General features: G+C 52.5%; 3 protein-coding genes and 1 long non-coding RNA gene across 6 annotated transcripts; 2 read left to right on the top strand and 2 right to left on the bottom strand.

Annotated features, from left to right (window-relative positions):
* The first annotated feature begins 880 nt into the window (after positions 1-880).
* On the top strand, positions 881-2082 carry LOC146755432 (uncharacterized). The gene is made up of 4 exons (XR_014938058.1): positions 881-1047; positions 1134-1197; positions 1350-1460; positions 1558-2082. It is a non-coding gene; the product is annotated as an uncharacterized LOC146755432 (long non-coding RNA).
* A 3696-nt stretch (positions 2083-5778) lies between these two features.
* On the top strand, positions 5779-8172 carry LOC146755431 (E3 ubiquitin-protein ligase Itchy-like). 2 transcript variants are annotated; one of them, XM_085525545.1, is made up of 5 exons: positions 5779-5865; positions 6052-6148; positions 6654-6726; positions 7402-7499; positions 7926-8172. In XM_085525545.1, the coding sequence occupies exons 2-5, from the start codon at positions 6082-6084 to the stop codon at positions 7955-7957; spliced, it is 270 nt and encodes an 89-aa protein (XP_085381671.1). In that variant the 5' UTR covers positions 5779-5865; positions 6052-6081; the 3' UTR covers positions 7958-8172. The 2 variants fall into 2 exon arrangements, with proteins under 2 accessions (XP_085381671.1, XP_085381670.1); XM_085525544.1 differs by having other exon boundaries at positions 7841-8172.
* Positions 8173-13807: 5635 nt separating this feature from the next.
* LOC107306924 (protein MANBAL-like) lies at positions 13808-16051 on the bottom strand. Of its 2 annotated transcripts, none has more exons than XM_085525418.1 (4): positions 15326-16051; positions 15170-15209; positions 14594-14787; positions 13808-14165 (listed from the first exon to the last, which is right to left on the bottom strand). In XM_085525418.1, the coding sequence occupies exons 1-4, from the start codon at positions 15488-15490 to the stop codon at positions 14064-14066; spliced, it is 501 nt and encodes a 166-aa protein (XP_085381544.1). In that variant the 5' UTR covers positions 15491-16051; the 3' UTR covers positions 13808-14063. The 2 variants fall into 2 exon arrangements, with proteins under 2 accessions (XP_085381544.1, XP_085381545.1); XM_085525419.1 differs by having other exon boundaries at positions 15170-15251; positions 15326-16049.
* Positions 16052-24226: 8175 nt separating this feature from the next.
* Positions 24227-25180, bottom strand: LOC146755430 (E3 ubiquitin-protein ligase PHF7-like). The gene is made up of 4 exons (XM_085525502.1): positions 25138-25180; positions 24779-24870; positions 24601-24687; positions 24227-24355 (listed from the first exon to the last, which is right to left on the bottom strand). Exons 1-4 carry the CDS (start codon positions 25178-25180, stop codon positions 24227-24229), a joined length of 351 nt encoding a protein of 116 aa, XP_085381628.1.
* Positions 25181-25612: the final 432 nt, after the last annotated feature.

Here is a 25612-nt window from a genome sequence, read left to right as displayed (position 1 = left end):
TAGAACCCTCTCCATGTCACCTTGGTCACCGCTGCCGCGCGCAACACACTCGCCTCTGACAGTTGTGGCAGTTAGCAGCCATGTCAGCAGCTAAGAGGGCTAGGGTAGAAGTTTTCCCTGTTTCAGGTGGGAGGATGGAGCTGGGGGCCCTAGGAGTGAGAACGAGGAGGGGGCCCGCCATGACCACCAGGCAGAGGAGGGGTAAGAGAGCCATATTCCATCATGCCTGGACCAGCCCCGTGACCACCACCCATGTGGAGCCTATGGAGGTGGATCCCCCTCCAGAGGAACCGATGGAGGTGGATCCCCCTCCTGAGGAACCGATGGAGGTGGATCCCCCTCCAGAGGAGCCCATGGATGTGGATCCGCCCGCGGCATAGCTGGCCTGGCACCACACCACCGTGCCAGGCCCCGCGTTGGCATGGTCACAGCTTCACCATCACTGGTCCAGGCACTCGGCTCCTTTCCTGCTGCACGGCCCCTGCCCCCAGCGTTAGCTGGGTGGCATTATTTAGCATCTTCTTCTCCTCCTCCTTGTTGCTCCACCGGTTCTGTGGGCCCCCAGTTCCTTCTTCCCCCTGTTGGAGTTAGGTGCTTGTTCTGTTCTTTGTTGTTGATGGTAGTGTTAGGTTAGTGTTAGCGTTCAGTTTAGTTTTAGCGTTAGGGATAGGTTCCTGTTTGTTCTTTAGAGTTAGGCATAGGTTCCTGTTTGTTCTTTAGGGTTAGGTATAGGTTTCTGTTGTTATTTTAGAGTTAGGCATAGGTTAGTGTTTGTACTTACAGTCAGGCATTGGCTGCTACACTCAAGTCAAAGTAACCGCTGCTCCCTGGGTAAGCACGCAGCTGGTTGCTCACCCCGAGCAATGAGTGCGACTGCCCTGAGAGCAGAGGTTTGATGACATCTGCGATGAACTGAATTTCCCTCTTGGGACTTTTCCTTTGCAGAACATGGAGGAGCAGAGCGTGAGTGGCTGAGAAATGGAGCTGGGACTCAGGAGAGCAACACGTGGCTGTGTCCCAGAGCTCCCAAAGTGTGGCCATGGCAAGGTAGGCGTGCCTTACCGTAAGCGTTGTTCAAGCACAGCTCCTGGCACTGTCTGCAACAGATCCGCTCTCTGCGTGCTTTCTTTCAGTCACTGGTGTTGTGCAGCACAGCCACGGCACGGCCCTCAGTGCGTACCCGAGGAGCATGAAAAGGTAGGTGGTGAATTTTCATCTTGCTAACGCTAGGATTAGGAATGGTGAGCATCCCTAAAAGATTGGCCACGAAGGTGTGATCTGCCTCGGGGAGAAGTTGATTCTTGCCTCTTCAGCTTTTCCCTTCTTTTCTGTCCACCTGTCCTTTCCAGCTCCTCCTCCCCTCAGCTGCAAGTGGGGCAGTGCTCGAGTGTGAGGACTCTTCCTTGGCATGCAGTAACAGACAATGCAGATGTGAGTTTTGTGTCCTTCCTTGTTCTTGGGTCCGTAGCCCAAGGATATCTTGCGAGCAGCTCTCTAAGTCAGCCTGTGCTGGCAGCGTGCGTGAGTGAAATAGTGCCTCTTTTTTCCCTCTTGCAGCAAGCTTGCCGAGGCAAGGCAAGCGCTACTCAGCTGAGGAAGAAAGCCGAGAAGGAAAGCGGAAAGCAACGATGAGGGCTTGAGCAAGAAGCTACAAAGGACAGCAGAACCACCTGCAGCGCTTCCTCGGAGGTGGCACTAAAAGCTGCTGACTCAACAGTCCAGTTTACCGGCACAGCCGTGCTTTCCCTGTCATGGACGGTGGAGATGATGGAAGTGAACTGGACAGGAAGGACTTGTGCTGCGTTAGAAGCAAAGAGGGCTTCACCTGTGCAGGACTTGGTGTATGGCAAGAGCTGGAGACGCTGTGTTCCTTCAGGGTGTGTCTCTTGAGATCCAGGCCTGGTGTAGGGTTAGGTTGAAATAGGGCTGGATGGGACTGGAGAGGGAGGAGGTGACGTAGCCCCGGGATTTGGCTTCTCCTTGGGTCTGACTGGAGGCTGAGTGACTGATTGCTAAGCGGAAATCCTGGGCACTGGGGCTTCATTTTGGGGTGTGGGCGGGGCAATAAATAGAAGCCGAGTCCTTTTGTACGCAATAAAATTGAAGCGAACTTTCTAAACCTGGTGCTGCCTCTTTCAGTAGCTGGTCAGAACATCCCTCGCTCGGGCTGGCAATCACAGGGCGATGAAGCGGTCGGCTTCACGCCTCTCCCTTGACATGGTGCACGTTTTCCCCTGTTTCCTTGTTGGTCTTCCCAACCTGTGGCCTTTCAGCCAACCCGTAGGTGCTGGTGACAGGCTGTGAGCATCTCCTTACTCTCTGAGGTCCAACAGAAAGAAACCAGAGGAGGGGAAGCAGCCCACAAGGAAGAAGGGTGTCCCGTGCTCAGCCCCTTGAGTTGGCCTCTCTTCCCTGAGGGCTCCTTCAGCTTCTGATGCACCGTGTGTTGCTGTTTGCCCTGGGAAGCCCAGCTGCACGCTGGCAGCTGTGGCCTGTGCATCAGCCTCCCCTTGAGGCCCAAGGAGTTGTTTGTTTCTATGTATTCAGTATTGGTGTGGCATTATGTTGTTTTGTTCTGCTTTGAGATCAGGGGTAATTTAACACTGCTGGAAGTAATTGGGGTTCAGGAGTAGCATATGTAGAATTTTGATCATGCAGCAAGTTGTGATTCCTACTGTGTTAAAGAACTGGTACACACATATACGCCTGCAGCCGGAGCTTGATTGACTCTCGTCAATACGGCCTTCCAAACCCCAGCCCTGGGGAGTTGTCCAAAAATTTTCCAACCTTTTGTACTACCTAAGTTTATTTTAAACAGACAAGGAGGAGTAATCTCTTAAAGGCTTTTTTAAAGGCATTGGACTAAGTTTTGATTATCACATCTCAGGAAGCTTCTGCATTCCACCTAGTGCTAATGTGATACATCAAGAGCAGATTACACAAGAGATTCAGGCCTTGCTGCCAGTCTTTTATGAATCCGAACTTTGTTTCATGTTGCCAGATATTCTGGTTTCCTTTTCAGGAGATTCCTTTGCTGTATATTAAGAAGGCCAACTGCATCCTGGCCTGCATCAGAAACAGTGTTGCCAGCAGGAGCAGAGAGGTGATTGTCCCCCTGTTGTCAGCACTGATGAGGCCGCAGCTCGAGTGCTGTGTTCAGTTTTGGGCCCCTCACTGCAAGGAAGACATGGAGGCCCTGGAACGTGTTCAGAGGAGGGCAACAAAGCTGGTGAGGGGTCTGGAGCACAGGCCGTATGAGGAGCGGCTGAGGGAGCTGGGAATGTTCAGCCTGGAGAAGAGGAGGCTCAGGGGAGACCTCATTGCTCTCTCTAACTTCCTGAAGGGAGGCTGTAGTGAGCTGGGGCTCGGCCTCTTCTCTCGTGTCATTAATGATAGGACCAGAGGGAATGGCTTCAAGCTGTGACAGGGGAGATTCAGGCTGGACACTACGAGGTATTACTGGTCAGAACAGGTGGCCAGGCACTGGAATGGACACAGGGAGGTGGTGAAGGGAAGGGGCCGAGGGCGAGGAAGGAAGGAAGGGAATGGGAATGTAAAGGAGGGAAAGCGAGAGGAAAGACATGGAACGAGACGTGAATTTTGGGTCCTTTTCCGGCAGCCGCCCCCCCCCACCAGGCCCCAGCCCGGCCTGAGCCAGGTGACAGTGCCAGTGACAGGAAGTGCTTCCTGCAGGCGGCGGAGAGCACTTCCGGGCCATGGCGGCATGGCGGCCATGAGCGGGGCCGGGAGGAGCGGGCTCTGTGCTGCGAACGGGTTCGGGCCTCGGTGCGGGGGCACGGAGGGGCTGTCGGGGGAGGAGCTCGCGGCTCTGCCGGCACCCAGAGGTGGCTCCCGGGCGGCTCCACGGTCTCGCTGAGCTGCGGAGTCACCCGGCCGGCCCCAAAAGCCTGGAGGCAGATCCTGAGCCGGCCCCGGCCGTGTCGGTGTGCGTTGTTGTTCCGGGGCTGTGAATGAGGACTCCCCGCTGGAACTGGTGCCGATGGATCCGCACGCCTCGGTGCCATGTTGGGCTGGGGCAGTGGGTGTGGATGAAGGTTTGTACGGATGGATTGGGTCTGGATTGCAGTGAGCGGGACGAGTCCGGGCTGCGGTTTGGCGTGGTTGTGTTGGTTGCTTTTTTGCGCGCTTTATTGCTGTGGCCGTAGAATTCCCTCTTTCTTACCATCTGATCTGTGAAGGCTTCTTTGTGGGAAGGTTTTGAGGGATAGAAATTGCTTTTGTCATGAGTCATCTGGAAAGGTTTCACAGAAACAGCGACATTTGCAGAAGGAACGTATTGGCATTGGCAGTTGTGCAAAATACTCATTGGGATAGAGAGGAGGGAGTACCTGCAGAAGACCATTCTCTTCTGGTTTTGAGGAAGCCAGGGAGAGCTCAGATTGCAGCTTAAGCAATGTTCTTTTGTCACACTCTGTGTCCTGTGTTGCGTTCCCCAGAGTTTCATCTCTCCTTTCGATTCCAGTTCTCCTGACAGGTTAGGCTTGAATTCAGCATAATATCTGCTTCTCCCTGGGTTCAGGTTCTTTGCATCTCCTGCCTGCTTTTCTCCCTTTTCTTAATGGAGAGTGGAGTTTCTACCACAGAGCAAAGTTTCCTGATTAACAGAAACAAATATGGAACATATTAGATGAATATAGCTCTGCATTTTTTTCTTCCTCCGGGTAGCAAGGGACTCCTGTGCTCTCATTAATATCAACAGTGAGTAGATGCTGCCTGCTATTGGAGCCTAAAATGCTTTCCATAGTTGAGTGGTTGGAAACATAGGGTTTTAACTTAAAATTGTTTGTGCAGGGTGAAGGTTGGGAACACAATTAGAATACAGTTACACAGTGCTCTATCCCCAGAACTTTCCAGCATTTTTCTTAACACAGCTTACGGTTCATTTCAAAACAAACTAACAAAGATGAACTTGGGTTAGCGTAGCCCGTTTTAAATGATCCTTCTGTGTCTTTTCCAGGCTGGTAGCAGAATGGAGACTTTCCTGAGGTGCTGAGGAACAGACACAAGCTTCTTTTGAAGGCTTCAATGAAATTCTGCCCCAGCAGTATCTGCGGTCCTTTGATGCTAAGGAGCTGGAAGTAAAAGACTATTGTCAGATCCAGGCTGCTACATGTAATACTTGAATTTCAGTCAGAGTCTGAAGAGCAGAGTTCATTAAGGCTGGTGGTTCTGCTTTCAGGATGTGTGAGAGAAGCCTTATGTATCAGGTAGTATTTGGTTACTGTGTTGTTCTTCACTTTCTTCTTTGCAACCAATTTAGACACATTTCTAACCTTAAGATTCTGCCAGCATAAATTTTTTGGCTGACAGTGTTTTTGTAGTCCTTGACAATGTGATTTGCATGTGTCTAAAGAGTGAGTGACTGGAAAGCAAGGGAGATAAGAACCAAATATCAGCGGATGGTCAAATTACAGAGTGGAGCAGGTTTTAGCTGCTTTTGGTCTCTCCAAATTATACTCTGCAGCAGAACATCGTATTTCTAGCACAGAATTGTACGGTTAGGCAATGAGAAAGTATGGTTTATATGTCTAAATGCATTCGTTTTCATGACTGGTGTATCTTCTTTGTTGCCACGGATGTTATTATTTGCTGTGGAAGTTTCAGTTTAATAGTAAAACCAAGCGTACTGTGATTGCGGGTGCTTTGAAGTACAGTAGTATTTCAGTGCAATAGTCTTGCTGTAGAAGCAAAGTAGTAGCTTGTAGTTTCCATGTTTATGAAATTTTTCTTCCCTAAAGGTGCTCCTGTGTGGAATTCAAGAAACTGATCTGAATGACTGGCAGAGGCAATACCATCTACCGGCATGATAGCAGAACCTGCAGACAGATATTGTGGTTCTGGCAGGTTTGTAGACTTCTTTTTTCCACACAAGAACACAGCAACAGCTTAATGAGCAATAGTCAGAATTACTCAACAGATAAGTAGCATGTAAATGTAAATGATAACTGCTAATCCAGCTGTCCCATGGGGGATGGGGAAGTGAACATTTCAATATTAAACTTGACATCAATGTTAATTATTATTTTTCAGTTTGGGAAATAAATAGATAATGAGAAGAGAATGAGATTTCTACAGTTTGTTACTGGAACGTGCAGATTACCAGTAGGAGGATTTGCTGACCTCACGGGTAACGAGCCCTCTTTAATGCATTTTATGCTCATGTTATTTCCTTTTTTCTTAATAAGGACCAAGCTGTGTGTTTAAGGGTATTTTTTAATGAATTTATATGGAATCTGAGTCTTGCATATTGGTAGAGCTGTGATAGAAAAAGGGATGGATGGAATGTGAACACGCCTTGCATCAGTGACTTGATCCATGGTTTGGACATGGTCCTGGCAGGGCAGCCTGCTCTGGGTATCCTTGGTTGATCAGAGTGGCAGGACTAGGTAAACTCCAGAGATTCCTTCCAGTACCAAACCAACGATGTGATTCAGTGGTTGAGTTTCTTTGAAAACTGCTTCATATTTATGCATTTCACTACATGGATTTCTTCAGAGGGATGTAGTGAGAGACAAATGTCTTTGTGCTCTGCAAGTAGTTATAGTCTTGTTTTCACGCACTGTGTTCATGTATTACCTACTGGTATACATGGGCAGTTAGACCTAAGAATTCATTGTTTGATTTTTGTACAGGGAGCAACAGACCCCAAAAATTTTGCATTGAGAAAGTTGGAAAGGAAAACTGGTTACCTGGAAGTCACACCTGGTAAGTACGAAGGATCAAACTCTGCTGTGGTTCTGTTCTTACAGATGGCAGTCTACTTTGAGATTTTAGGAAGTGGGTGTGATATGGAAGTGTCTGAGACTGTGTGAAAGCAAAGCACTGGGCTATGGCAGTAAGCTCTGCTGAGTAATAGTTGAACTTCTGAAAAGCAGTTTTGTTGTGGAGCTGATTCCATTGTAAACGCCATGGATCTGCACATCACTAAAAACGTAAAGCTACTTTTAGTACTTAAGGTTGTCCTTTTTTTAAAGAGTTTGGGATTGATCTTTCATTATCACCACGCTCGATCTTGGCAATGAAAATAAATAGCCACGCTCATGCTCCCTCTTGGCTGGAGAAAATGTAGCTTCTGCTCAGTTTCTCAGTTACGCTGGTGCTTTGTGAAGATGCTCAGATTTTAAGTTTCAGATACAGAAGAGAGATTAGGTGAGACTTGTTCCTAAATACATTGCCAGTTATGGAAAGTTATCGCTGCTCAGGTGCTTGTTGTGCTTTAACTCTCACTTTCATAGACAAGTGCATGTCAAGATACAGGTGTTTTAGAGGGTACAAATGCAGTTTTCCTTCTGAACAGGACAGTTCATATGCCTGTGTTCCTAATGGATATTTGGTGGTTTAAACTGTTGTTCAATAATTAAGGTTTCTCTTTGTTTTCAGTTTCAGTCGCTTGGACCTTCCAGCCTATAAGAATTATGAGCAGCTGAAGGAAAAGCTGTTATTTGCAACTGATAACCCCACAGCATCTGCTACCCCAGGTAATATTGGACTTCCAGCTGAGTTGAATGACTTTACTGCTCCCAGCACTGCTTGAGCAACCTGATCTGTGTGAATTCATACTGCATAACAAATACATACTCGTATGTAGCTGCCAACTAATCCCAGTTCTCAAACATGAAAGTAACTTCTGTTTCGTTGTTTGCCTTATGAAAATGACATGAAAAACTGAATGAGCTGCTGAGCTGCTGATGGACGAATTAACAAAGCCTTATTGCTCCAGGTAGCTCAGGTGTTCCTATATGAAGCTGCACAGTAAATGCGTCATGTCTTCATCTGATCAAGCAGCGGGAGCTGATATTTTAATGTGTTTCTGTTCCAGAAAAAGAAAAACTGCAAACGAAAAGCCTGTTAAAATTGTCTTGTTTGCATCATTCTGACATGCTGCGCTCTGTCTGTGAATTCAGCTCTTGGTTCTGTTGGTATCTCCAGCCCCTGATTCTTGTGGTGTCTTCTGCATTTTCTTCAAGCATCACTGTTTGTGTATATATGCTCTATTGAACAAGGACATGAACTGGGATCAGCAGCACTGGATGGTAAAATACTTTACTGAAATTCATTGTCGGCATTTCCTTGTATTGTAATTTCCAATACTCAAGTAACTGTAACAATATCTGTGTAAGTCAAATATTTTTATAAAATGACTCAAAGAGATGCTCGTCCTGTCATTATTGGTTTGGTGTTACGAAGCACAAGTGTAGAAATGAAGGATTGAACTGCTGCTGGGGGTTGCAGGTAGGCTGGGTTTCTGTCGTGTGCTATTTCTGCCTGCTGGGGATGTGAGCGGGCGTTGGGCCCGAGCCCCGCTCGTGTTGGTCACAGCACAGGGGCTGCAGGAAACACTGGGAGAGCAGAGCAGGGAGAGCCGGGCTGTGTGCAGGCCGGGGCATGACATGGAACCTCGGCAGCTGCACAGCTGCTGAGCTTTTCCCCCAGGTCTTCAGACTCTCAGGTGATAAGGCTGTGCAGCAAAGCCAGCTGGGCACTGCTGATACTGCGGGCTTAGGGGATGAAGCCCTGCAGCACCTGCATGGCACTCCCTGTAGTCTGCCATCTTTATGTGCACAGCTGCTGTAGGTGTTGTTGGAGCAGTGGAGTGGCAGTGCGGTGCTGCAGGGCAGCTACACACCCCAGGGGCTCTCCATAGGCTGCAGTGATGTGGCCCAAGTCCCATACTCACTTTCTTTCCCGTCCCCAAGAATGACATACCAGTAGCAAAATATGTTTTCCCCTTTTCCCAGTGTCCAAAGACAGAGATGAGGTGTCTTAGCAAGTGCACCAGCAATGTGTGGAGCAGAACCGCCTTGGGAGCCACTGTCACACCTGAGTTGATCCGTTTTAGGCTTCCCATGGAAATGTAGCATTTTGACTCTTCGTTAGTAAATCTTTGAGGTTGCATTTGACTTGCTGTTGCAGTGTCTGCTGCTTGCTCTTCATGCAGCTAGTCAATGTATTTGTTTATGTAGTCAGTGCTAGGGTTTGATTTAGACAGCTCCGTCATCTTTTCAAGAGCTGCACCATGGTCGGCTGTGGAGAGAGGGTGAGTGGGAGGGGACACCTGTGTCCCACAGTGGCTCCTCCAGTCAGTGAAGGTCCTGAAATTGGTCTCTTCAGCTAATAGGGAGCTTTCCTCAGCTACCGTGTGTTTGGAAAGAGGAAGAGCAGTCCCAGGACCTTCAGCTGTGAGACTCTTCAGACGGACCTTGTGGAGACATCTGCAGGTGTAGTCTGGGATGGAACGGCTCCTGTTTGGCTCTTGTTACCCACGTGCAGCATGTGGTTATTGAGCTTATAAGGGAGCAACATAGGAAAGAATCCTGTTCTCATCTACTACCTAATGCTAAGTCATTCCTCCTCACGGGGAAGTGACTAAGCATTGGTCCTGGGTGCTAGGAGAGGGATGTCAGATCTGAAAGCAGTGTGAATGATGGACAGCCATGTTAAACACAGGGCTGCTCTGCGGTGCAGAGGTGCTTGTGAGTTCAGAAGATACCTGCTGAAGGAGAACTGCTTTGCTGTTGGATGTCATCAAGCTGCAATCTGCCCGGGCAACAGCAAAACAGGCAGAGGTGTGTGCTCCAGACTGTGCCAGCCTTTGATTCTGTTCCTGAGGTGAGCTGCGCTTTGCTCGCTGCAAATTCCAACTATATTTGTAGGAATTATTTCTATGAATAACACAATGGTGGTGTTTGAGTCGCAGACAGATGCAGCAGAGCCTTTGCTCTGATCTTTTCAGGAACTCAAGCAGCTTTTTGCCATCCCCACCTGGAGCCATTGAAGCGTGCAGCCAGGAGCTGGACTCAGTGGTCCTCGCAGGGACCCTCCAGCTCAGGAATTCAATCATTTTACAATCACTGAGCTTGGCAGACATGCAAAGAGTGTGGGTGTGACAGCAAGCAATTAGCATGGCCAGCATCAGGAACCCATGGTTATGAGCTTAGGGCTGGTTTAGGTTTGCCAAGCGGGGGGACTAATGCTGGGATCCTTCTCTCCGGCCTGGAGGCTCTCACACAGCAGCATGGTTCTGTGTTTGGCAGGTGGGTTGGACCCAGGCTGTGCAGGAATCAACTGGGCTCTGCTTCAGCTGCAGTCTGAGGGCCTTTGGCTGCAGCCAGCTGCTGTTCACACAGGATACAGAAAGCTCCAGAGCCACACAAGGGCCTTCAGGCTCCGAGTGAAACCCCACAAGCTGAGGGGAAGGAAGTGAACATCACCATCCTTAAGTATCACCACACGGAGCCTTGACCCTCCCTGGCACCCAGGCATCAAAGGGCTCTTTTCATGTTCTTTACAGCAGGCTGGGAAAGAATCTTGGCTTCAAAACTTCCAGAGCAGCAAGAAGGAAGTATTGGTTCTCTTCACAGACAGCCTTGGTTCTTCCGCTGCTGCCAGTGGGGAACATCAGCAGAGAGCATCTCTAAAGCAGAGAGAAGCACATGTATGAGAATGAAAGTCAATTAGGTCTGAGCAGGATTAATAGGGATTTAATTGAACTATGTAAACTGGAACTCGGGTCACGAGCTGCTTATGAGCCTGCCTCAAGGGATCATGCAGCTTGCACTGGAGGAGCACAAGGATGCATTGTGAGCGGGACAGCATGTGGTCAGAGAGGGAGACCTGCTTGAACAGTCAAAAATGGAAGAGAAAAACTGCTTGAGATAGATGCCTGGGAATTTGAGGACTTACCGCACAGTCTTTCCTTCCTTTCCTCTTCTGGGGAGGGAACCAAGTAACACCAGCCAGAGCTCACCCAGCTCACCGCTCCTCCTGCAGTCCAAGTGGCTGCCAGGCAGCTCCCTGCTACAGCTACACTTGCCATGGGGCCTACAGAAATCCCCATTATCAATCGACTGAATCCCCATCTAATCCCCTGATCCTATTAACAAACACTGCCTTTATTTTGCTACCTCCATGGGGGCTCTTGGAGCCAACATCCCTCATGAGAGGCAAATTAATTAAGACATTGCACCGTTTCCTCTTTCCAGGAAGGTGGAGGTGTTCTGGCAGACATTTTGCTGCTTCCAAGTCAAGCACGGACACACGCATGCCTGAAAGTTTGAGCCAACCACCCTCACACAGATCGAAGGAGCTGAAAGGCCTCCCCTAAACGCGTCACTCTCGTGAACAGGCCATGGATGTCCCTGTGTTTCTACAGAGCTCAAGAAGCTTTCATAGTAAACAGAAAGAGGCAGCATGACTTTTAAAAAGTTACTTTTGTTTTAATTTGAAACAAAGATTATATGTAATTGGTGTGAGATATTTTTGTCATGTTTCTTTGTCCTGAAATCTCCAAGCAACTTCGGAGTGCTTTTGTCTCGCATGCTTTGTTCTGTTCTCCTCATGCTGCCCACCTGACTCATCCACCAACAGCAAGGGAGAGAAGCAAACGCGGTCCTTCTCACACTGATGGTTCCAGCAAATGTGCTGCTAGTCTTCTGGTAGAGAACAGACACAGCACAGCACTGCTGCTGGACCTGGGCTCACAATGCATTTGTCAGTTGAGGATGGCAGTCTGTGTATGCAAAAGGATGGCAGACTTGCAGCCCCACCACAGAACCCTTTTCTTCAAAGCCACTGTAAGCTCTGGGGCACCTAACACAGCAGGTTCTCCTCCCGTTGACTCATTTGTGATCAAACAAACCAAGCAGTGAGCTGGCATCAGGAAGCTCCAGATGCCTTACAGAGACTCTGTGGCTACGACACCACCTCTCTCCAGACCCTTCTAGCCATATTTCAGGTTAACACTAGACCGTCCCTGGCCCTGAAGAGACAGACCCTAAAGGAATGCAGTGTCTTCAGCTCTTGCCATATATCAAGTCCCAAATAGGTGAAGTCCTCTTTGCTGCTAATGCATTGGAAGCCCTTCCCTTCCAGCTTCCTTAGTTCCAATCCGCAGTCCACGAAAGGGAAAGCACAGCCATGCCTGAAAAACAGACCACGTAGTCCGTTGCCTTTGGTGCACTTCTGAGGAAGCATTCCAGGCGATTCTGCTGTCCTTTGTGCCTTCCTGCTCAAGCCCTTATCGCTTCTTTTTGCTTTCCTTGGCTTTCTTGCTCAGCTGAGCAGCACTTGCCTTGGGTTTCTTCACCATCTCCCAGGTCTTAGACTCAAAGCCCTCCAAGTCCTACAAGAATCAATTGGGAAACAGTCAGGGAGCTTTCTAACAACGTGCTGATGCCCAGCTCATTTCGGGCATTTATGTGAAAGCAAAAGTACGTAAGTGCTGGGTATCTCCGCTGGAATGCATCTATATCAGGCTGAGCCTACATTTAGTAAGACCTGAGCAGCACCATCCCTGCTTCCTCTGTATGTGTTTCTGGATGAGTGTTAATCCACACACAGCCTGTTACCACAGAGGTTGTTATAAGCTTAAGTGCCTAAATCAGGCTTTGTAGAGAAAAAACACCCCCATTTTAACAGCAGGACAAAAACCAACACTAAACAACAATTACTCACACCAGAAAAAGATATCACAGAATCACCAGCATGTATTGAACCACTGAAAAGGTATTTCTGCTAAATTTTCATCCTTATCACGTGCGAGACAAAAGGTAAGCCTCAAAACAGCAGTCAGAATGTCACAGTCAGAGCCTTTACACCAAGACCAAAATCCAGGCAGGGCACCGAAGGCAAAGCTCTCTTCACCTGGACTAACAAGGAATCCTAAGCTATAAAGCTTGTTTCCTTCAGGGCAGATGACAGATCATATTTCAGCCATGGGAAATAAAGTCTAGTTATCTGGTAAAGACACGAGGGAACAGTGCCAGTCTCATTGGAGAAAGCGCACACACACAGATTGCCTCCTTTCATTAAATGCATTTGAGTCTAAATATTGCTTTAGCATCTTGGGTTCTAGCAGTCAGAGCTTGCCAACTGGAAAAGGACACACAGAAAATGCCAGAGCAAGATGTGCTAGCTTCAAGCTTCCAACACAGAGCACCAGATAATAGAGGGGCAGACACGCATCTGACAGTATCCTTTAATCAAAGAGTCCTGTTCAATCATCTCTAAAGTCAATGGGCTATCATATCACATCTGTGTGGCTTCCCAAGGAAAGTGAGTTGGCTGCCTTTCCAAAGGCTGTAATCAGTGCATGGGGAGCTGCGAGGCTCTGCAGAAACAGAGCAACAAGCAGCTATTACTCAGGTTTGTAGATTGGTGCTGCTGAGAAGTGAACACTGATGCCTTCTGCTGTTCAAACCAAGGTAGTCTCCAAAGCCTGAAGCCTCTAAAACTAAGAAGCTCATCTATACGTGAACCTAAGCATCATTCCTAAGAAATGGAGAGTGTCTCTTTTGTTTATTGTCATGTGAATTAATCACATGCACAGGAAATCATGGGGACAGTGCATATACGGAGAAAATAAGAAATAGAGCATACAAACAACCTAAACACAAACAAGTTTGTCAGTTCTATCGCATTAATAGGACGAATGAGGGCCAGAAACTACACATCAAACAAAGCAGTCATCATTCTCAAAGAACAAGCTCTAGATATACAGTATCTACAGAAGTACAGAATAGAGACAAGCTCAAGGCGCAGGGACACCTTTCTTCCTCCCACGCTGCTTTTGTTTCTCTCAGCCCTCGGAGAACAAGGGGTGCTCACAGTTCATCACCAGCAGTTCCAGATGGGCTGAAAGGCCACCAGTTGGGAACACCAACACGGAAACGTGGGACAAGCAGCTCCATTTCCAGGAGGGACGTGAAGCCGACCACATCAGGACCCTGCGATTGCCAGCCTGAGCCAGGCACATTTTGAGCAGCTAATGAAAGAGGCAGCACCACCATTCAAATGTTTGTTTCACTTTTATTTGCAATAGAGAGATGCAAAATGCATCAAAAATACATTTCAATATGAAATCAAATAGGCGGGATACTGGTAATGACTAAAGACAAAGCTTCCTTAGTTCCTCTCCGCAGTCCATGAAAGGGAAAGCACGGCCAGGCCTGAAAACCAGACCATGCAGTGTGTGTCCTTTGGTGCACCTCTGAGGAAGCATTCCAGGTGATTCTGCTGTCCTTTGTGCCTTCCTGCTCAAGCCCTTATTGTTTCTTTTTGCTTTCCTTCTTGCTTCTCAGCTGAGCAGCACTTGCCTTGGGTTTCTTCACCATCTCCCACATCTTAGACTCAAAACCCTCTGAGTCCTGCAAGAAGCAATTGGGAAACAGTCAGGGAACTTTCTAACAACTGGCTGACAGCTGCTTTGGGAGCTCAAGTCACCTGACCGAGCAGCTTTGGGAGACCAGCACAGGAAATTGCCTTCCTGACCTCAGGGCACATTAGAAACTCCACATCTGTCAAGTTCCCAAAAATCCCATGCAAACCAGAGCCTAAAGTCCTCTCTAGCAAGGCGGTCCATGCTGGGAGGGTGGACCCTCTGCCTGGCAGCTCATAGGGCGCAGCAGCAGCTGCAGGATAGGATGAGCTGGCAGCTCAAGGCTGCTGGCGTGCGGAAGGAAGGACAGAACCAAGTGCGGCACTCTCAGCAGTGCCGGGGCACACTGCCGTAGGCAACAGCTACAGACAGTTCCCTCCCAGCCGATTCCTATCAATCTCACACAGCGCTACTTACTGCCTTTGGGGACTTGAAAGCTGGCAGGATGATGGCCAGCACACACAGGAGCTTGAAAAGGGCTCCAAACAAGAGTCTGTAGCGCAGCATGTTCTCCAATATCGTGGGCTCAGGGATCTCAGGTGGTGAGAAATGCAGTTCAGCAGCCATAGCGCAGACAGCTGCTGCTCCACTGCTCTCACAGAGGCTGCGTGCTGTAAGGGGGAAAAAGGCATCATTAGTCTCAGGCACTGCAATGGGGTTACTTCCTGTGAGCAAACATTTCCAGGCTGACTTAGAGAGGTGCTGGGAAGATATCCAGGGCCTACTGACCCGAGAACAAAGAGGGACAGCAAACTTGCATTTCAGTTGCCTTTGCCCGCCTGCCTAGGAAAAGAGCCCTCAGCCTTCAGTACTGCTGCACTTGCAGGTGGGGGGAAGAGAAGCAAGAGAGGACGGGTGGACGTCAAATAAGGGAAGAGCTTAACAAACAAGAATAAACCTATCCCTGAGCTCCATCACACATGCATGACCGCTGCCTTATTAATATTAATACCAGTATTATTCACAGAATTAAAGTTTCCCATGTTCACGTACCTGGTTGTGGACGTGTTTGCTGTCTTGCTGCTGCTGTGCTCTACAACGCCAGACACAGAAATAAAGTGCACAGAAAGCTGATCTGTTGAAGACAGAGGAGTGAGCTGTGCTTAACCAACACTGCTTCAGCACATGCTTACAGTAAGGCACACCTACCTTACAATGGCCACGCAGGAAGCTCCAGACACAGCTCTGGACTGTTTCCATGAAGCCCAATTGCATTTCACAGCCACTCACGCTCTGCTCCTCGACAATATGCAACAGAGAAGTCACAAGATGCAAATCCCATCCATCGGAGATGTCACAGACCTCTGCACTCATGAAGCAGCACTCATGTCATTGGGTGAGAAAGCAGACGTGTGCTTACCGAGTGAGCGCTGTTTGCTGCCATCTGCTGGTAGGACCCCACCTAACTCTAAGTACGAACAGTAACCTATGCCTAACTCTAAAACAGGAACAGAAACCTACACCTAACACTAAAACATGAACAGTAACCTACAGCTAGCTCTAAAACAGGAACAATCATCTACTAACACTAAAACGTGAACAATAACCTACTCCTAACTAAAAAACGCAAACAATAACCTACTCCTAAAACTACAACTAAACTTAACACTAAAATCCACAATAGAAATAGGGTTAAGATGGAACCGGGGGCCCGCAGAGGTCTCAAAGGAGGAGCTGATGTTAAATGAAGCCACCCGGCTAATGCCGGGGGCGGGGGCCGCGCAGACAGTAAGGAGCCCAGCGCCTGGACCAGCGATGGCGGAGCTGAGATGGTAAGGATGTGGGGCCTGGCACGGTGGTGTGGTGCCAGGCCAGCTGTGCCACGGGCGGATCCACCTCCATGGGTTCATCTGGAGGCGGATCCACCTCCATGGGCTCATCTGGCGGTGGATCCACCTCCATGGGCTCATCTGGAGGTGGATCTACCTCCATGGGCTCCACGGAGGTGGTCATGCAGCTGGTCCAGGCGCAATGGGAACGGGCTCGCTTGCCTGTCTGCCACCTGATGGTCATGGTGGGCCCCCTCCTCCTCCTCTCCGACCCTGCAGTCCCCGGCTCCATCTTCCCACCTAAATTGTGGGAATCCTCCAGCCTTGCTCTCTTGGCTTCCAACATGGCTGTCAACGTCCAGAGCTCTCAGAGGCGAGTGCGTTGCGTGGGGCAACGGTGACCAAGGTGACATGGCCAGGGTTCTAACATGGCGGCCGCACTGCTGGCACTGTTGGCACTGGCGTGGGACACACCAGCTCTGCTCTCCATGTTCCAATCCTGAGCCTCTCCTTGTAAGACCTCTGACTCCATTTGCATCCACTCACTCTCATTACATCCCACATCCGCACACCGTGCTGGAACACACACGGGGCCATGCTGCCTCACCGACCCTCAGTGGGGACCCACAGCCGTACAGCACCATCAGCACAGCAGAACCGGGCCGTGCTCCTGATGCTTGTCCAACCTCCCTCTCGCTGCCCCCATTCTGCTCAGGCAGCCGGTCCCAGCAACAAACACCAGCACAGAACTGCAGCCCCGACTCGTCCCGCTCACTGACAGCCAGAGCAAGGACATGTTACACACCTTCCTTCAGCTCCGATCACCTTCCCGGCACCGCCATGCCGCCATGGCCCGGAACTGCTCCCGCCGGCACCAAGCGCTTCCTGCCCCTCCATCCCCCGCTCCTCCTTTCCCTTCACTTTCCATCCGCACTCAGGACGCAGATCTCAATGGAGGTGGCTGCAGAACATCATCAGTGCAGGCAATCAATGGCTCGTGCTGCGCTTCACTGCCTTGTGCTCCTCGGTGCTCTGCTGTGCCCTTTCCTAACCCCGCAGGATCACATCTGCCATCCCCTGCAGCCCCTGTGCTGTGACCAACGCGATTTGTGCTCGGACCCAACGCCCTCCCTGCTGCCGGCCCTCCCCCATGCCCATGTGCTGCACCCACAGCGGCTGCCCCAGCCCCACAGCCCCGCAGCCTCCTGCAGGCAGCACAGCCCCGGGCACCGGGCTCGGCCCCAGCCCCGAGGTGCTGCTGCACGGGCTGAGCCCAGACCCACAGCTGAGATGCAATGACCACTCATCAACATTTCACAGAATCACAGAACTGTCAGTGTTGGAAAATTCTTTACTCAGAGGATGGTGAGGTGCCGGCAGTGCTGCTCAGATCTGGGGGTGCCCCAGGCCATGGAGGGTCCCTGGGCAGGCTGAGCAGAGGGGCAGGCAGCCCATGACAGGAGTGGCACTGGGAGATCCCTTCCAACCCAAACGTGCTGTGATTCTGTGACTTACTGCATATGGTCCATACAAGCCACACATACAGCAAAGACCAATGCTTCCAGAGTCCATGGGTTTGATGCTGACACATGCATCTATTCCAGATACACCAACCTTCTGTTCCACACGGAGCTAACCCGCTGTCCCACCTCGGGGGTACCTGCAGTACAAACCCAGACAGAAAGAGCCCCAACTGCATGGAACTGAAGGGCCCCAGAATCAGGCACTAAAATTAGAGCTAGAGCTCAGCAAGCTGAAAGTGAGCCACCAGTCAGCCCTGCAGGAATGGTGCTGTGTGCCACATCCTCCTCCTCTCCTTGCACGCCCCACGCTCAGTGTGTCATCCTGCCTTAGCTCACACCAGGAGCACACTCTGCCACCAGACCTGCACTGCTCCTGGCACTGCAGGGCAGCACTCCTCAGTAGGACAAGTGTGGGCTCTGTCTCTGCTTTCCTCTCCCCTCCAAAGCCCTTGGAGCTGCAAAGCATTGCACAAACAGAAGATACTGTGACCAAGAAAAATGAGGGCTGTGGGAGCTGCGAAACGCCCGGCTCGAGCAGGGAGAAAGTTTTTCATTTTCACCTCTGCAGAAGCAGCCCATCATGCAATTTACATCTCGCCCTCCCAGTGCCTCTGGGGGCCGAGGAGCTGGGAAGAGGCTGGTATCAGTGTGTCTGAGCCATGGGATCAATCCCATGTGGATTGGGGGGTTCACAGCTCTTGAGATGCAGGAAACAGCCCCCCAGGGGGACTGAGAGCTGCTGGGAGCAGCATGGAACCATGGATGCTCATCTGCAGGACGGACACAGAAATCCCAACCCTGCCTTCCTCCAGCCTTGCTGCACAGACACACTCAGAGCCTCTTCTCCCCTACTCACACAGTACCTGCAGGAAAAACCCTGCAGCATGGCTAGCACTACCTCCACCTGCAAAGAAGAGACCGAGAAAGAGCTGGTGCATGCATCCCTGTGTTGCTAGGGACATAACTCATGCCCTCCACCATGGGACCTTTACCCACAGAAGGAAGAGAAGACAGAGCACATAATTCACAGCGAGGGGGTCCTCCCAGCATCATGGGTATTGGTAGCAACTAGTCCTGGAGCAGAGAGTTTCAGAAACAAAGCAAGCATTGCATTTGAAATAAATTTTCTTCCCCAGCTTCCTAAAACTCATTGCCACCCCACTCTGCCTTGTCCCAGCAATGGGAGCCATTTCTCTAAGGCTTCCTGGAGCTCAGCTTTGTGCTTCACACTATGCTCCAGCCCAGATGCCCGGACCACAACCTTTCCTATCTGTCCTTCTCCCACATCACTTCCACATGGCAGCTTTCTGAAGGGGACTTCCACTGGAAAGCTCAAACACCAGGTTTTCATTATATGACAAGGAATCTGCATAAAGCCACATAACCTCTTCTCACTCAAGGAACAAGCTCTGCATTTCTGCTCCCATCCCCATTACCTTCATTGCTGCAGGAGCACACAGCCCCAAGGCTCAGAGGAGCCCACAGGAGGTCAGGACCACAGCTGGAGTTGCTGCCTCCACTCGGCAGCGCAGCACCAGGACCAGCAGACTGTCACACTGTGAGCACTGGGCCCAGTTCTGGTCTCCCCAGTGCCAGGAGCCCAGGGAAGAGCCACCAAGGGGATGAAGGCTCTGGAGCATCTCTCCTGGGAGGTGAAGCTGAGGGAGCTGGGACTGCTCAGCATGGAGAAGGGGAGGCCCAGGGCCTCTTGTCTGTGTCCAAAAGTCCCACATGGAAGGGGAAGAAAGGACAGTGACAGGTTCTGTCAGTGGTGCCCAGGGGCAGGAGGAGGTAATGGACACTGCCTGGAATACAGGAGGCTCTCCCTGAGATTGCACAACACCCCCTGAGCTGCCCTGGCAGATGCATGCAGAACCATCAAAGCTCAGGTGCATACAACATTGAGATGGCACCTCCCGCCATCCCAGCCTGCTTCTTCTCTGCCACCCATCCCTCTGCAGTCACTGTTGACACTTGTGATGCACAGGCAGACACAGCCTGCAGGGCAGCACCCAGCACAGCCCTGCACCCTTCCAGCAGAAGCCCACCTGGAGGCCTTTCATCCTACAGCAAGTTCCAACTTGCTTTGCTTTGCAGTTACAGTGCTATTTCATCAGCCAAGAGACCTCACCACGAGCCCGCTGAGAGTTCAGTGAGAAGACTCAGGGGACTAAACAACTACAAGGAAGCTCAGAGAGAGCAAGAGAAACAAGAGAAGGAGTATGGATATGGATCCAGCAAACCAAAGAGACCACTCACTTTGAGATTGTCCCTGGAGGTGCTGAAACAATACAGCAGTGTGTCACCTGTAGCGACATGGTTTATTGGGCATGGTGGTAACGGGTTCATGGTTGGACTTGGTGATTTTAAAGGTCATTTCCAACCATAACGATTCTATGACTCTCTAATTCTATGAGGCACGGAGCTGGGATGACAAGCACCAGGTTCTGCCCTGTAACCAGAGCAGACATAAGGTCTGGCTGATAGAAGATGCCAGTGACAGCAAGCTTTGCTCACTTGACACATCCCCACAAGCATTATCCAAGAAACCCTCAGCTTTCAGGTGCCTCGGCACACAGATCACCCTCTGCAGGTCTGGAGACCTCACAAGCCCCAGTGCTCACCAAAGCAGGACAAGCCACAGGTGCCGCTTGGGACCATCAGGGGCTGCCCTGCCCCAGCCTTACCGTGTGCGGGTTGTCATAGTAAACACCAATGGAGCAGAGCTTCGAGGAGATGCTGCAGCCATCAGTGAAGAGCTGCCCCGACTCTCCATAAGGGCCCACCCGGAACTTGTAAGCCAGTGTGGTGCTGCCGACGGGCGGCGAGCCGGCACTGACCACCACCTCTGTGAAGAGTCCTGAGTAGACAGCAAAGGCAAAGATGGTGAGCAGCAGCAGCACGACCAGCACGGCGATCAGCCCGAGGAGCATCCAGTCGGACATGATGGATGGGTGGTGCCACATCTGTCCTGCGTGCTGACAGAGAGAGCAGAGAGAAAAGAGAAGGAGAGTATTAAGGCAGTGCTTGCACAAAGTGCTCAGTATATAAACCCTGCGCCAAGCTCCCCTGTTCCAGCCTGGTCACCAGACACCAATTATGTTGTTGTGGTGCCGCCCAGCAATTAAGTGGTTGTGGGGGTGGGGATAGAAAGGCACTGTCCTCAGCACCAGGAACCATCCCCAGCACCAGGAACCATCTCTCCTGGTACCAGGAGCATACAAAACAGCCTTGCCTACAGCCCACTCCCATGGGGGATCAACAAACAGTGAGGCTGCATCATTGTAAAGAGATCATCTACACAGTGCTGGGCTGGAGATTATGGCTCCATAACCAAATAAAGGTTATAAAGGCCGTGGGCTGCAGCACAGGATTTGCAGAGCTGAGCAAGGATGGAGCTGGTTTGGGGCTGATCCCCATGCATTGGGATCAGAGCAGGAGGCCCAGCTGGAACAGCATCCCTATCACACTGCACTGCAATGCATTGCTGCCCTTCAGTCCAGGTGGCTTTTATTCATCTCCAAGTTTACAACCCAAGCCTTCCTGTTCTGCCCCACATCCCACCTCCCCGTGCAGTGCAGCAGCCGGGACACAGCTCACCTTCTCCCCAGCACAACAGCCCTGGGGAGCACATCCAAACCCAGCACAACAGAGCTGTGTGCGCCGTGCCCTCCCTCAAACCACAGCACTGACGACGAGGGTTGCTTGCCACAGCCCTATGGGATTCCTGGCTGAAGCAATGCTTGAATCCCATACTGCAAATAAACACTCTGCCTCAAGCTTGCTGTGACAAACGCTTTGTCCAAGAGGAGCTTTCCACCTCCAACACTGTGCAGCTGAAGAGGAACCACATCCTGGTGGGGGGGCTCAGCACGGGGCTCACCAGCCCCACTCACCTGCGAGCCAGCCACGTTTAGCTACGAGCTGCACATGATCTCTCCCCTGCACAGCCACAGGCCCCACACCTCTGCAACAGGAAAAAATACATGTCACTGCTTCCTCCCCAGCACAGCGGAGCAAAAGCAAAACCCATCGGGACGCAGAACCGCGTCCGACCGAGCCCGATGCTTGGCGCTGCCCCACGCGTGAGCGGGATTAACGCCCCCCGAGCCCCTCTCCCTGCGGCCCCGCACGGGGACCCACGCGTGACAGCGAGGCCTCGCGCCAGGCACGGACACGGGGGAGCAGCGGGTGAGGTTCCCCGGCGGCACCGCATCGCAGCGCCGGATCCACGCGTGATTTCCGAGGCCCGGGGCCGCCCCGCTCCGCGCACGCGTGGGATTCACCGCGTCTCTGACCCCGCTGAGCCCGGGGCGGCTCCGGGCCGTAACGGGACCCGGGCTGCGTGGCCGTCCGCCCCGCCGGGCCTCCGCCAAACCCTGGGCAGCCCCGAGCCGCCGCCCGCCGTCCCGGAGGGGCCGGAATGGAGCCACCCCCGCGCCGTCAGCTCGGCCCGGCCCGACCAAACCGGGCCCGGCGTCCCATGGCCCGCACCGGAGAGCGCTGCGGCGACAACAGGCAGCCGGGCCGGGGTGGGGAGCCCCGGTAGAACACGGACAGCCCCCTTGGGCAGCGCGGCACCCACCTGGGCCGGGCGAAGACCCCGCCGCACCGCACCGCTCCGCGCCCCGGCCCCGCCCCGAACCGCCCCACGTTGCTCTGACCCGCCCCAACCCCGCACGGGAGCGCGCCATGGGGCGGGGATACGGCAAGGGGCGGGGTTGCCCTATAGTTATTAGGGGAAGCTGGAGCGCCCCACAGGGAACAGCACCCCCTGGCGGGCGGGCGGCAGAGCGGGTGTCACCCCGAGTGATGCCGACTGTGATACAATGGGAGATAAACCACGTGAAGGAAGAACCGGGGAAATTGTTAATTGTGTCGTTTATTAGCCACAATGCCCAGCCTGGCCTCCTCCTTGTTCCGCTTGGAAACGTTGTGTCCCGCTGGAGTCGGGGCTAGAACCCAGCTCAGCATGAACCGGGCTGCGGGAAGGAAGGAATGGGTTGGGTGCTGGGGAAGGGAAGCCCGTGGATCCAGGCACTAAAGCTGCCCACCTCGGGAAAGGCAGAGAAGAACAAAACTGACAGTGGCATAAGGAATTAAGTTTTATTGGGATGGATTCAGATGACATTGGATAGGAAGGGGAGATTGTACACGGCTGTCCTACGGCATCATCAGGGCTGGCTGGTGATGTGCCGGGCCTGACGTGGTACCCGGGAGCAGCTCCGCCCCTGGGCTGGCCCTCGCCGCCTGGACCGGCTCCTGCAGCGTCTTTGGGGCTGGCTGTTGGTCTCGGCAGCCCGACGATGGAGAGGCGAGCGGCTTCGAGTCCGGGCCCGCCCTGGATGTCTGGAGAGTGGCTCAGGCACCTGGGAACTGGGATCTGGCCCCGATGGTGCCTGGCTGGTGCTGCCGGAGCTGCTGCTCTCTGGTGTCATAGAGCTTTGAGATGCCTGCAGCCCGTGCTGGCTGGTGGTGTTGGGGCCAGCGCTGTCCAAGTTGGTGCTGGAGGCTGTAAGAAGAGACAGAAGGTGAATGGGACAGATCTCCAGCCATGGGGTGGGACACGTTCCCATCTGTCCTGGGCCAAAGGGACTTGAGCAATGCCTCGCCTGACCCCAGCCCAGCAGCACGTGGCTGTTTGCCTCTTACTGGTGCCCTCTCCAGCACAGCTGTCGCACTCCCAGCTGGTTGTGCCCTGACTCACGTTGGAGCAGAGACGGTGTGTTCCTTGTGCAGCACAGGAGCTGCAGAGGAGCAGCTGCCAGGGCCTGTGGAAAGCAACGGGTTGTGGCCGTGAGGACAAAGTGCCCTGAGCCGGGGAGTGCCCGGCACAGCTCTGGTGCTCAGACTGTGCTCCCCCAGCCCGTGGTGAGGCTGCAATGCCACGCAGAGCCCCAGAGGGCAGCTGAGGTCACTCACCCCTCTCCTGACTGCTCCCTGCCTTGGGGGTAAAGGCAGCTGCTGGCATCGCAGCGTTGGTGCCGATCTCCCAGTGCTGCATAGGAGTTGTTGTCCTCCCATGTTGGATTTCTGCCAGAGAAGAAAGGGAATGTGATGAGAGCTCACTGGCCCACAGCTAAAACTAACCCATGAAATCCATCCATCCCCATCCCCATCCACCCCTGTTTCCAGCTTCTCAATGACGCTGAGGCCCATGTTAATGGCTGCCAAGGGCCAGGCATCTCAAGAGCTCTCTGAAGGACACCAACCTGAATGGGATTCGGATCCCCATATTGAGCATGTCTGGAACAAACCAGTCCCTGTCTCTGCAGTTGGGGCACTGGAAGCAGTAAATCCCTGCACGCAGGGCCTGTTCCTGCAGCAGAAACACAAGCAGTGTGGGTGTGAGCCGGGCCTGGTGCTGCTGAGCGCCTGCGGTGCCCGCAGGGCGAGGGGAGGGCTCCTACCTGGATGCAGGCCCGGTGGAACCAGGCGTGTTGGCAGGCTGGACATGACATGGTGGTATACGACCTGCTGTCATCCATGGGCTCCATGCAAATGATGCAGGTCGTGTCCTGCGCTGATGCTGGTTCCAGTGCTTGATGCGGACGATGGACCCAGCAGTAGGACCTGGGGGAAGATGGAAGGGATGGGCAAGGTGAGAAGGGCTGCGAGGAGGGCAGAGGAACGGGAAGGAGCCCCAGGCCTTGGCTCTGGCTCTGTCAGGCTGCTGGGAGGTGTCACAGCGCATTCCTCGCTGCTTTGGCTGGTGCTGACAGCAGGGTTGGAGGCCCACAGGACACACCTGGCAGCCCTTACCTGAACTCCCCAAAGTACTGGGAGATGCATTCACCCCCAGAGGCACAGGACAGGTGGAAGCTTCTCTCACATCCCGGCTCTGCGCAGGTGATGCTGGCCCCCGAACTGCCACAGACGAAGCAGAGCTGGAAAGAGCAGAGCAGCCCCATCAGCTGCAGGCTCAGGGCCTACGCAGCGGGCCCCACACCTCTGGGCAGGGCACAGGATGCGGGCAGGGCTGGGTGGCACTCTGCAGAGCTGCCTGGTGAACAGGGCTGGTCTGCAAGAGCAGGGATTTCTCCTGGAGCTGGGAGGAGGGGCTGGGATTGCTTTCTGGGGACCAGGCTGAGCTCTCCTGGCACCAAGCTCCCTGTTCTGGTCCAGTGCTCACCGTCTGCTCTGCCTGCCTGATTGCACATATCAGGTCTTCATCAAAGCAACCTGCATTTCCAGGTTGACAAAGACCAGTGGAAAATATCTGTATGAGAAGTAAAAGCATGACCTTGTTAGGGCAGAAAAGAGGCAACCATTCCTTGGATGAAGTTGGCAGCAGCCAGGAGGGAACTCACCACACAAAAAGTATGGAAGCAGAATCCAATTTTCTCATGCTTGTGCCCATATATGCTCAAGTCGTCCTCCACTTGACCACAGAGCACACATGCTGGAGAGGAGAGAGTAACAGCAGTGAGCACCTTGCAGGGCCAGGTGCCCCAGGGGCCATGGAGGGGAAGGGGCACTGTAGGCCCAGCAGTGCCAGCAGGCAACCACCGCCCAACTGCAGCCCCCCTGGCCAAGGAACAGGGGGGCGCTGCCCGGAGCAGATGTGAGCCTCTATGTTCCCCCAGCTCCCCTCTCCAACACAGGCAGAACCCCAGCACCTCTCTGCCCAGTGTCGGGGAAGCTGTGTGCAGGGATACTTTGCTCTCACCTGGCTCTCTGGAGCCGGTGGCCTCCTGTGTCCCCTCGGACATCATGCACTTCAACAGCAAGCACTCGCAGAGTGTCTATCCCAGCAGTACAAGGCTTCGTCCTCTGCGTGCCAACCTATGGGAGAATCGGGATGAGGCTGAGTTGGCAGCTCAGACACCGAGTGATGGGGAACCGGCCTCTGTCAGCAGCCTCAGGCAGCCCCTTCCTCCCTGCTCACCTCACAAGTTGCACTGAGCTGGGCCTGAGCCCCGCAGCCTCAGCTCTGCTCTAAACCCTGCAAGTCACAATGGCTGTTCTGTGGCACCCCCTGTGGAACCATCACACCTCACAGGGCTGAGGGCACCCAAGCAGGAGGGCAGTGGCTCTTGCAGCCATCCTGAACAAGTACAGTTATTACTGCACAATGGGTAAATAGCAATCAGTCCTAGAGATACTGTTCCTATACAGGGGAGGCAAGACAAAAATAAATAAAC

Source organism: Coturnix japonica, chromosome 32 (assembly GCF_054131305.1).
Source record: "Coturnix japonica strain WE chromosome 32, WE-NBRP24, whole genome shotgun sequence".
In the NCBI taxonomy this organism is placed as follows: Eukaryota; Metazoa; Chordata; class Aves; order Galliformes; family Phasianidae; genus Coturnix; species Coturnix japonica.
The sequence above is the reverse complement of the archived record's forward strand: the minus strand, read 5'-3'. Positions and strand labels throughout refer to the sequence as shown.

Coding starts and splice junctions, on each gene's coding strand:
- LOC146755431 (XM_085525544.1), top strand. CDS start 6,082: ATGAGATTTCTACAGTTTGTTACTGGAACGTGCAGATTACCAGTAGGA. Junction 6,727..7,401: donor TTACCTGGAAGTCACACCTG/GTAAGTACGAAG, acceptor CTTTGTTTTCAG/TTTCAGTCGCTTGGACCTTC. Junction 7,500..7,840: donor CACAGCATCTGCTACCCCAG/GTAATATTGGAC, acceptor TTTCTGTTCCAG/AAAAAGAAAAACTGCAAACG.
- LOC107306924 (XM_085525418.1), bottom strand. CDS start 15,490: ATGAGTGCAGAGGTCTGTGACATCTCCGATGGATGGGATTTGCATCTT. Junction 15,210..15,325: donor TCCTGCGTGGCCATTGTAAG/GTAGGTGTGCCT, acceptor CTGGCGTTGTAG/AGCACAGCAGCAGCAAGACA. Junction 14,788..15,169: donor GCAAACACGTCCACAACCAG/GTACGTGAACAT, acceptor TCCCCCTTACAG/CACGCAGCCTCTGTGAGAGC.
- LOC146755430 (XM_085525502.1), bottom strand. CDS start 25,180: ATGTCCGAGGGGACACAGGAGGCCACCGGCTCCAGAGAGCCAG. Junction 24,871..25,137: donor CACCGGCTCCAGAGAGCCAG/GTGAGAGCAAAG, acceptor TCTCCTCTCCAG/CATGTGTGCTCTGTGGTCAA. Junction 24,688..24,778: donor GCTTCCATACTTTTTGTGTG/GTGAGTTCCCTC, acceptor CTTCTCATACAG/ATATTTTCCACTGGTCTTTG.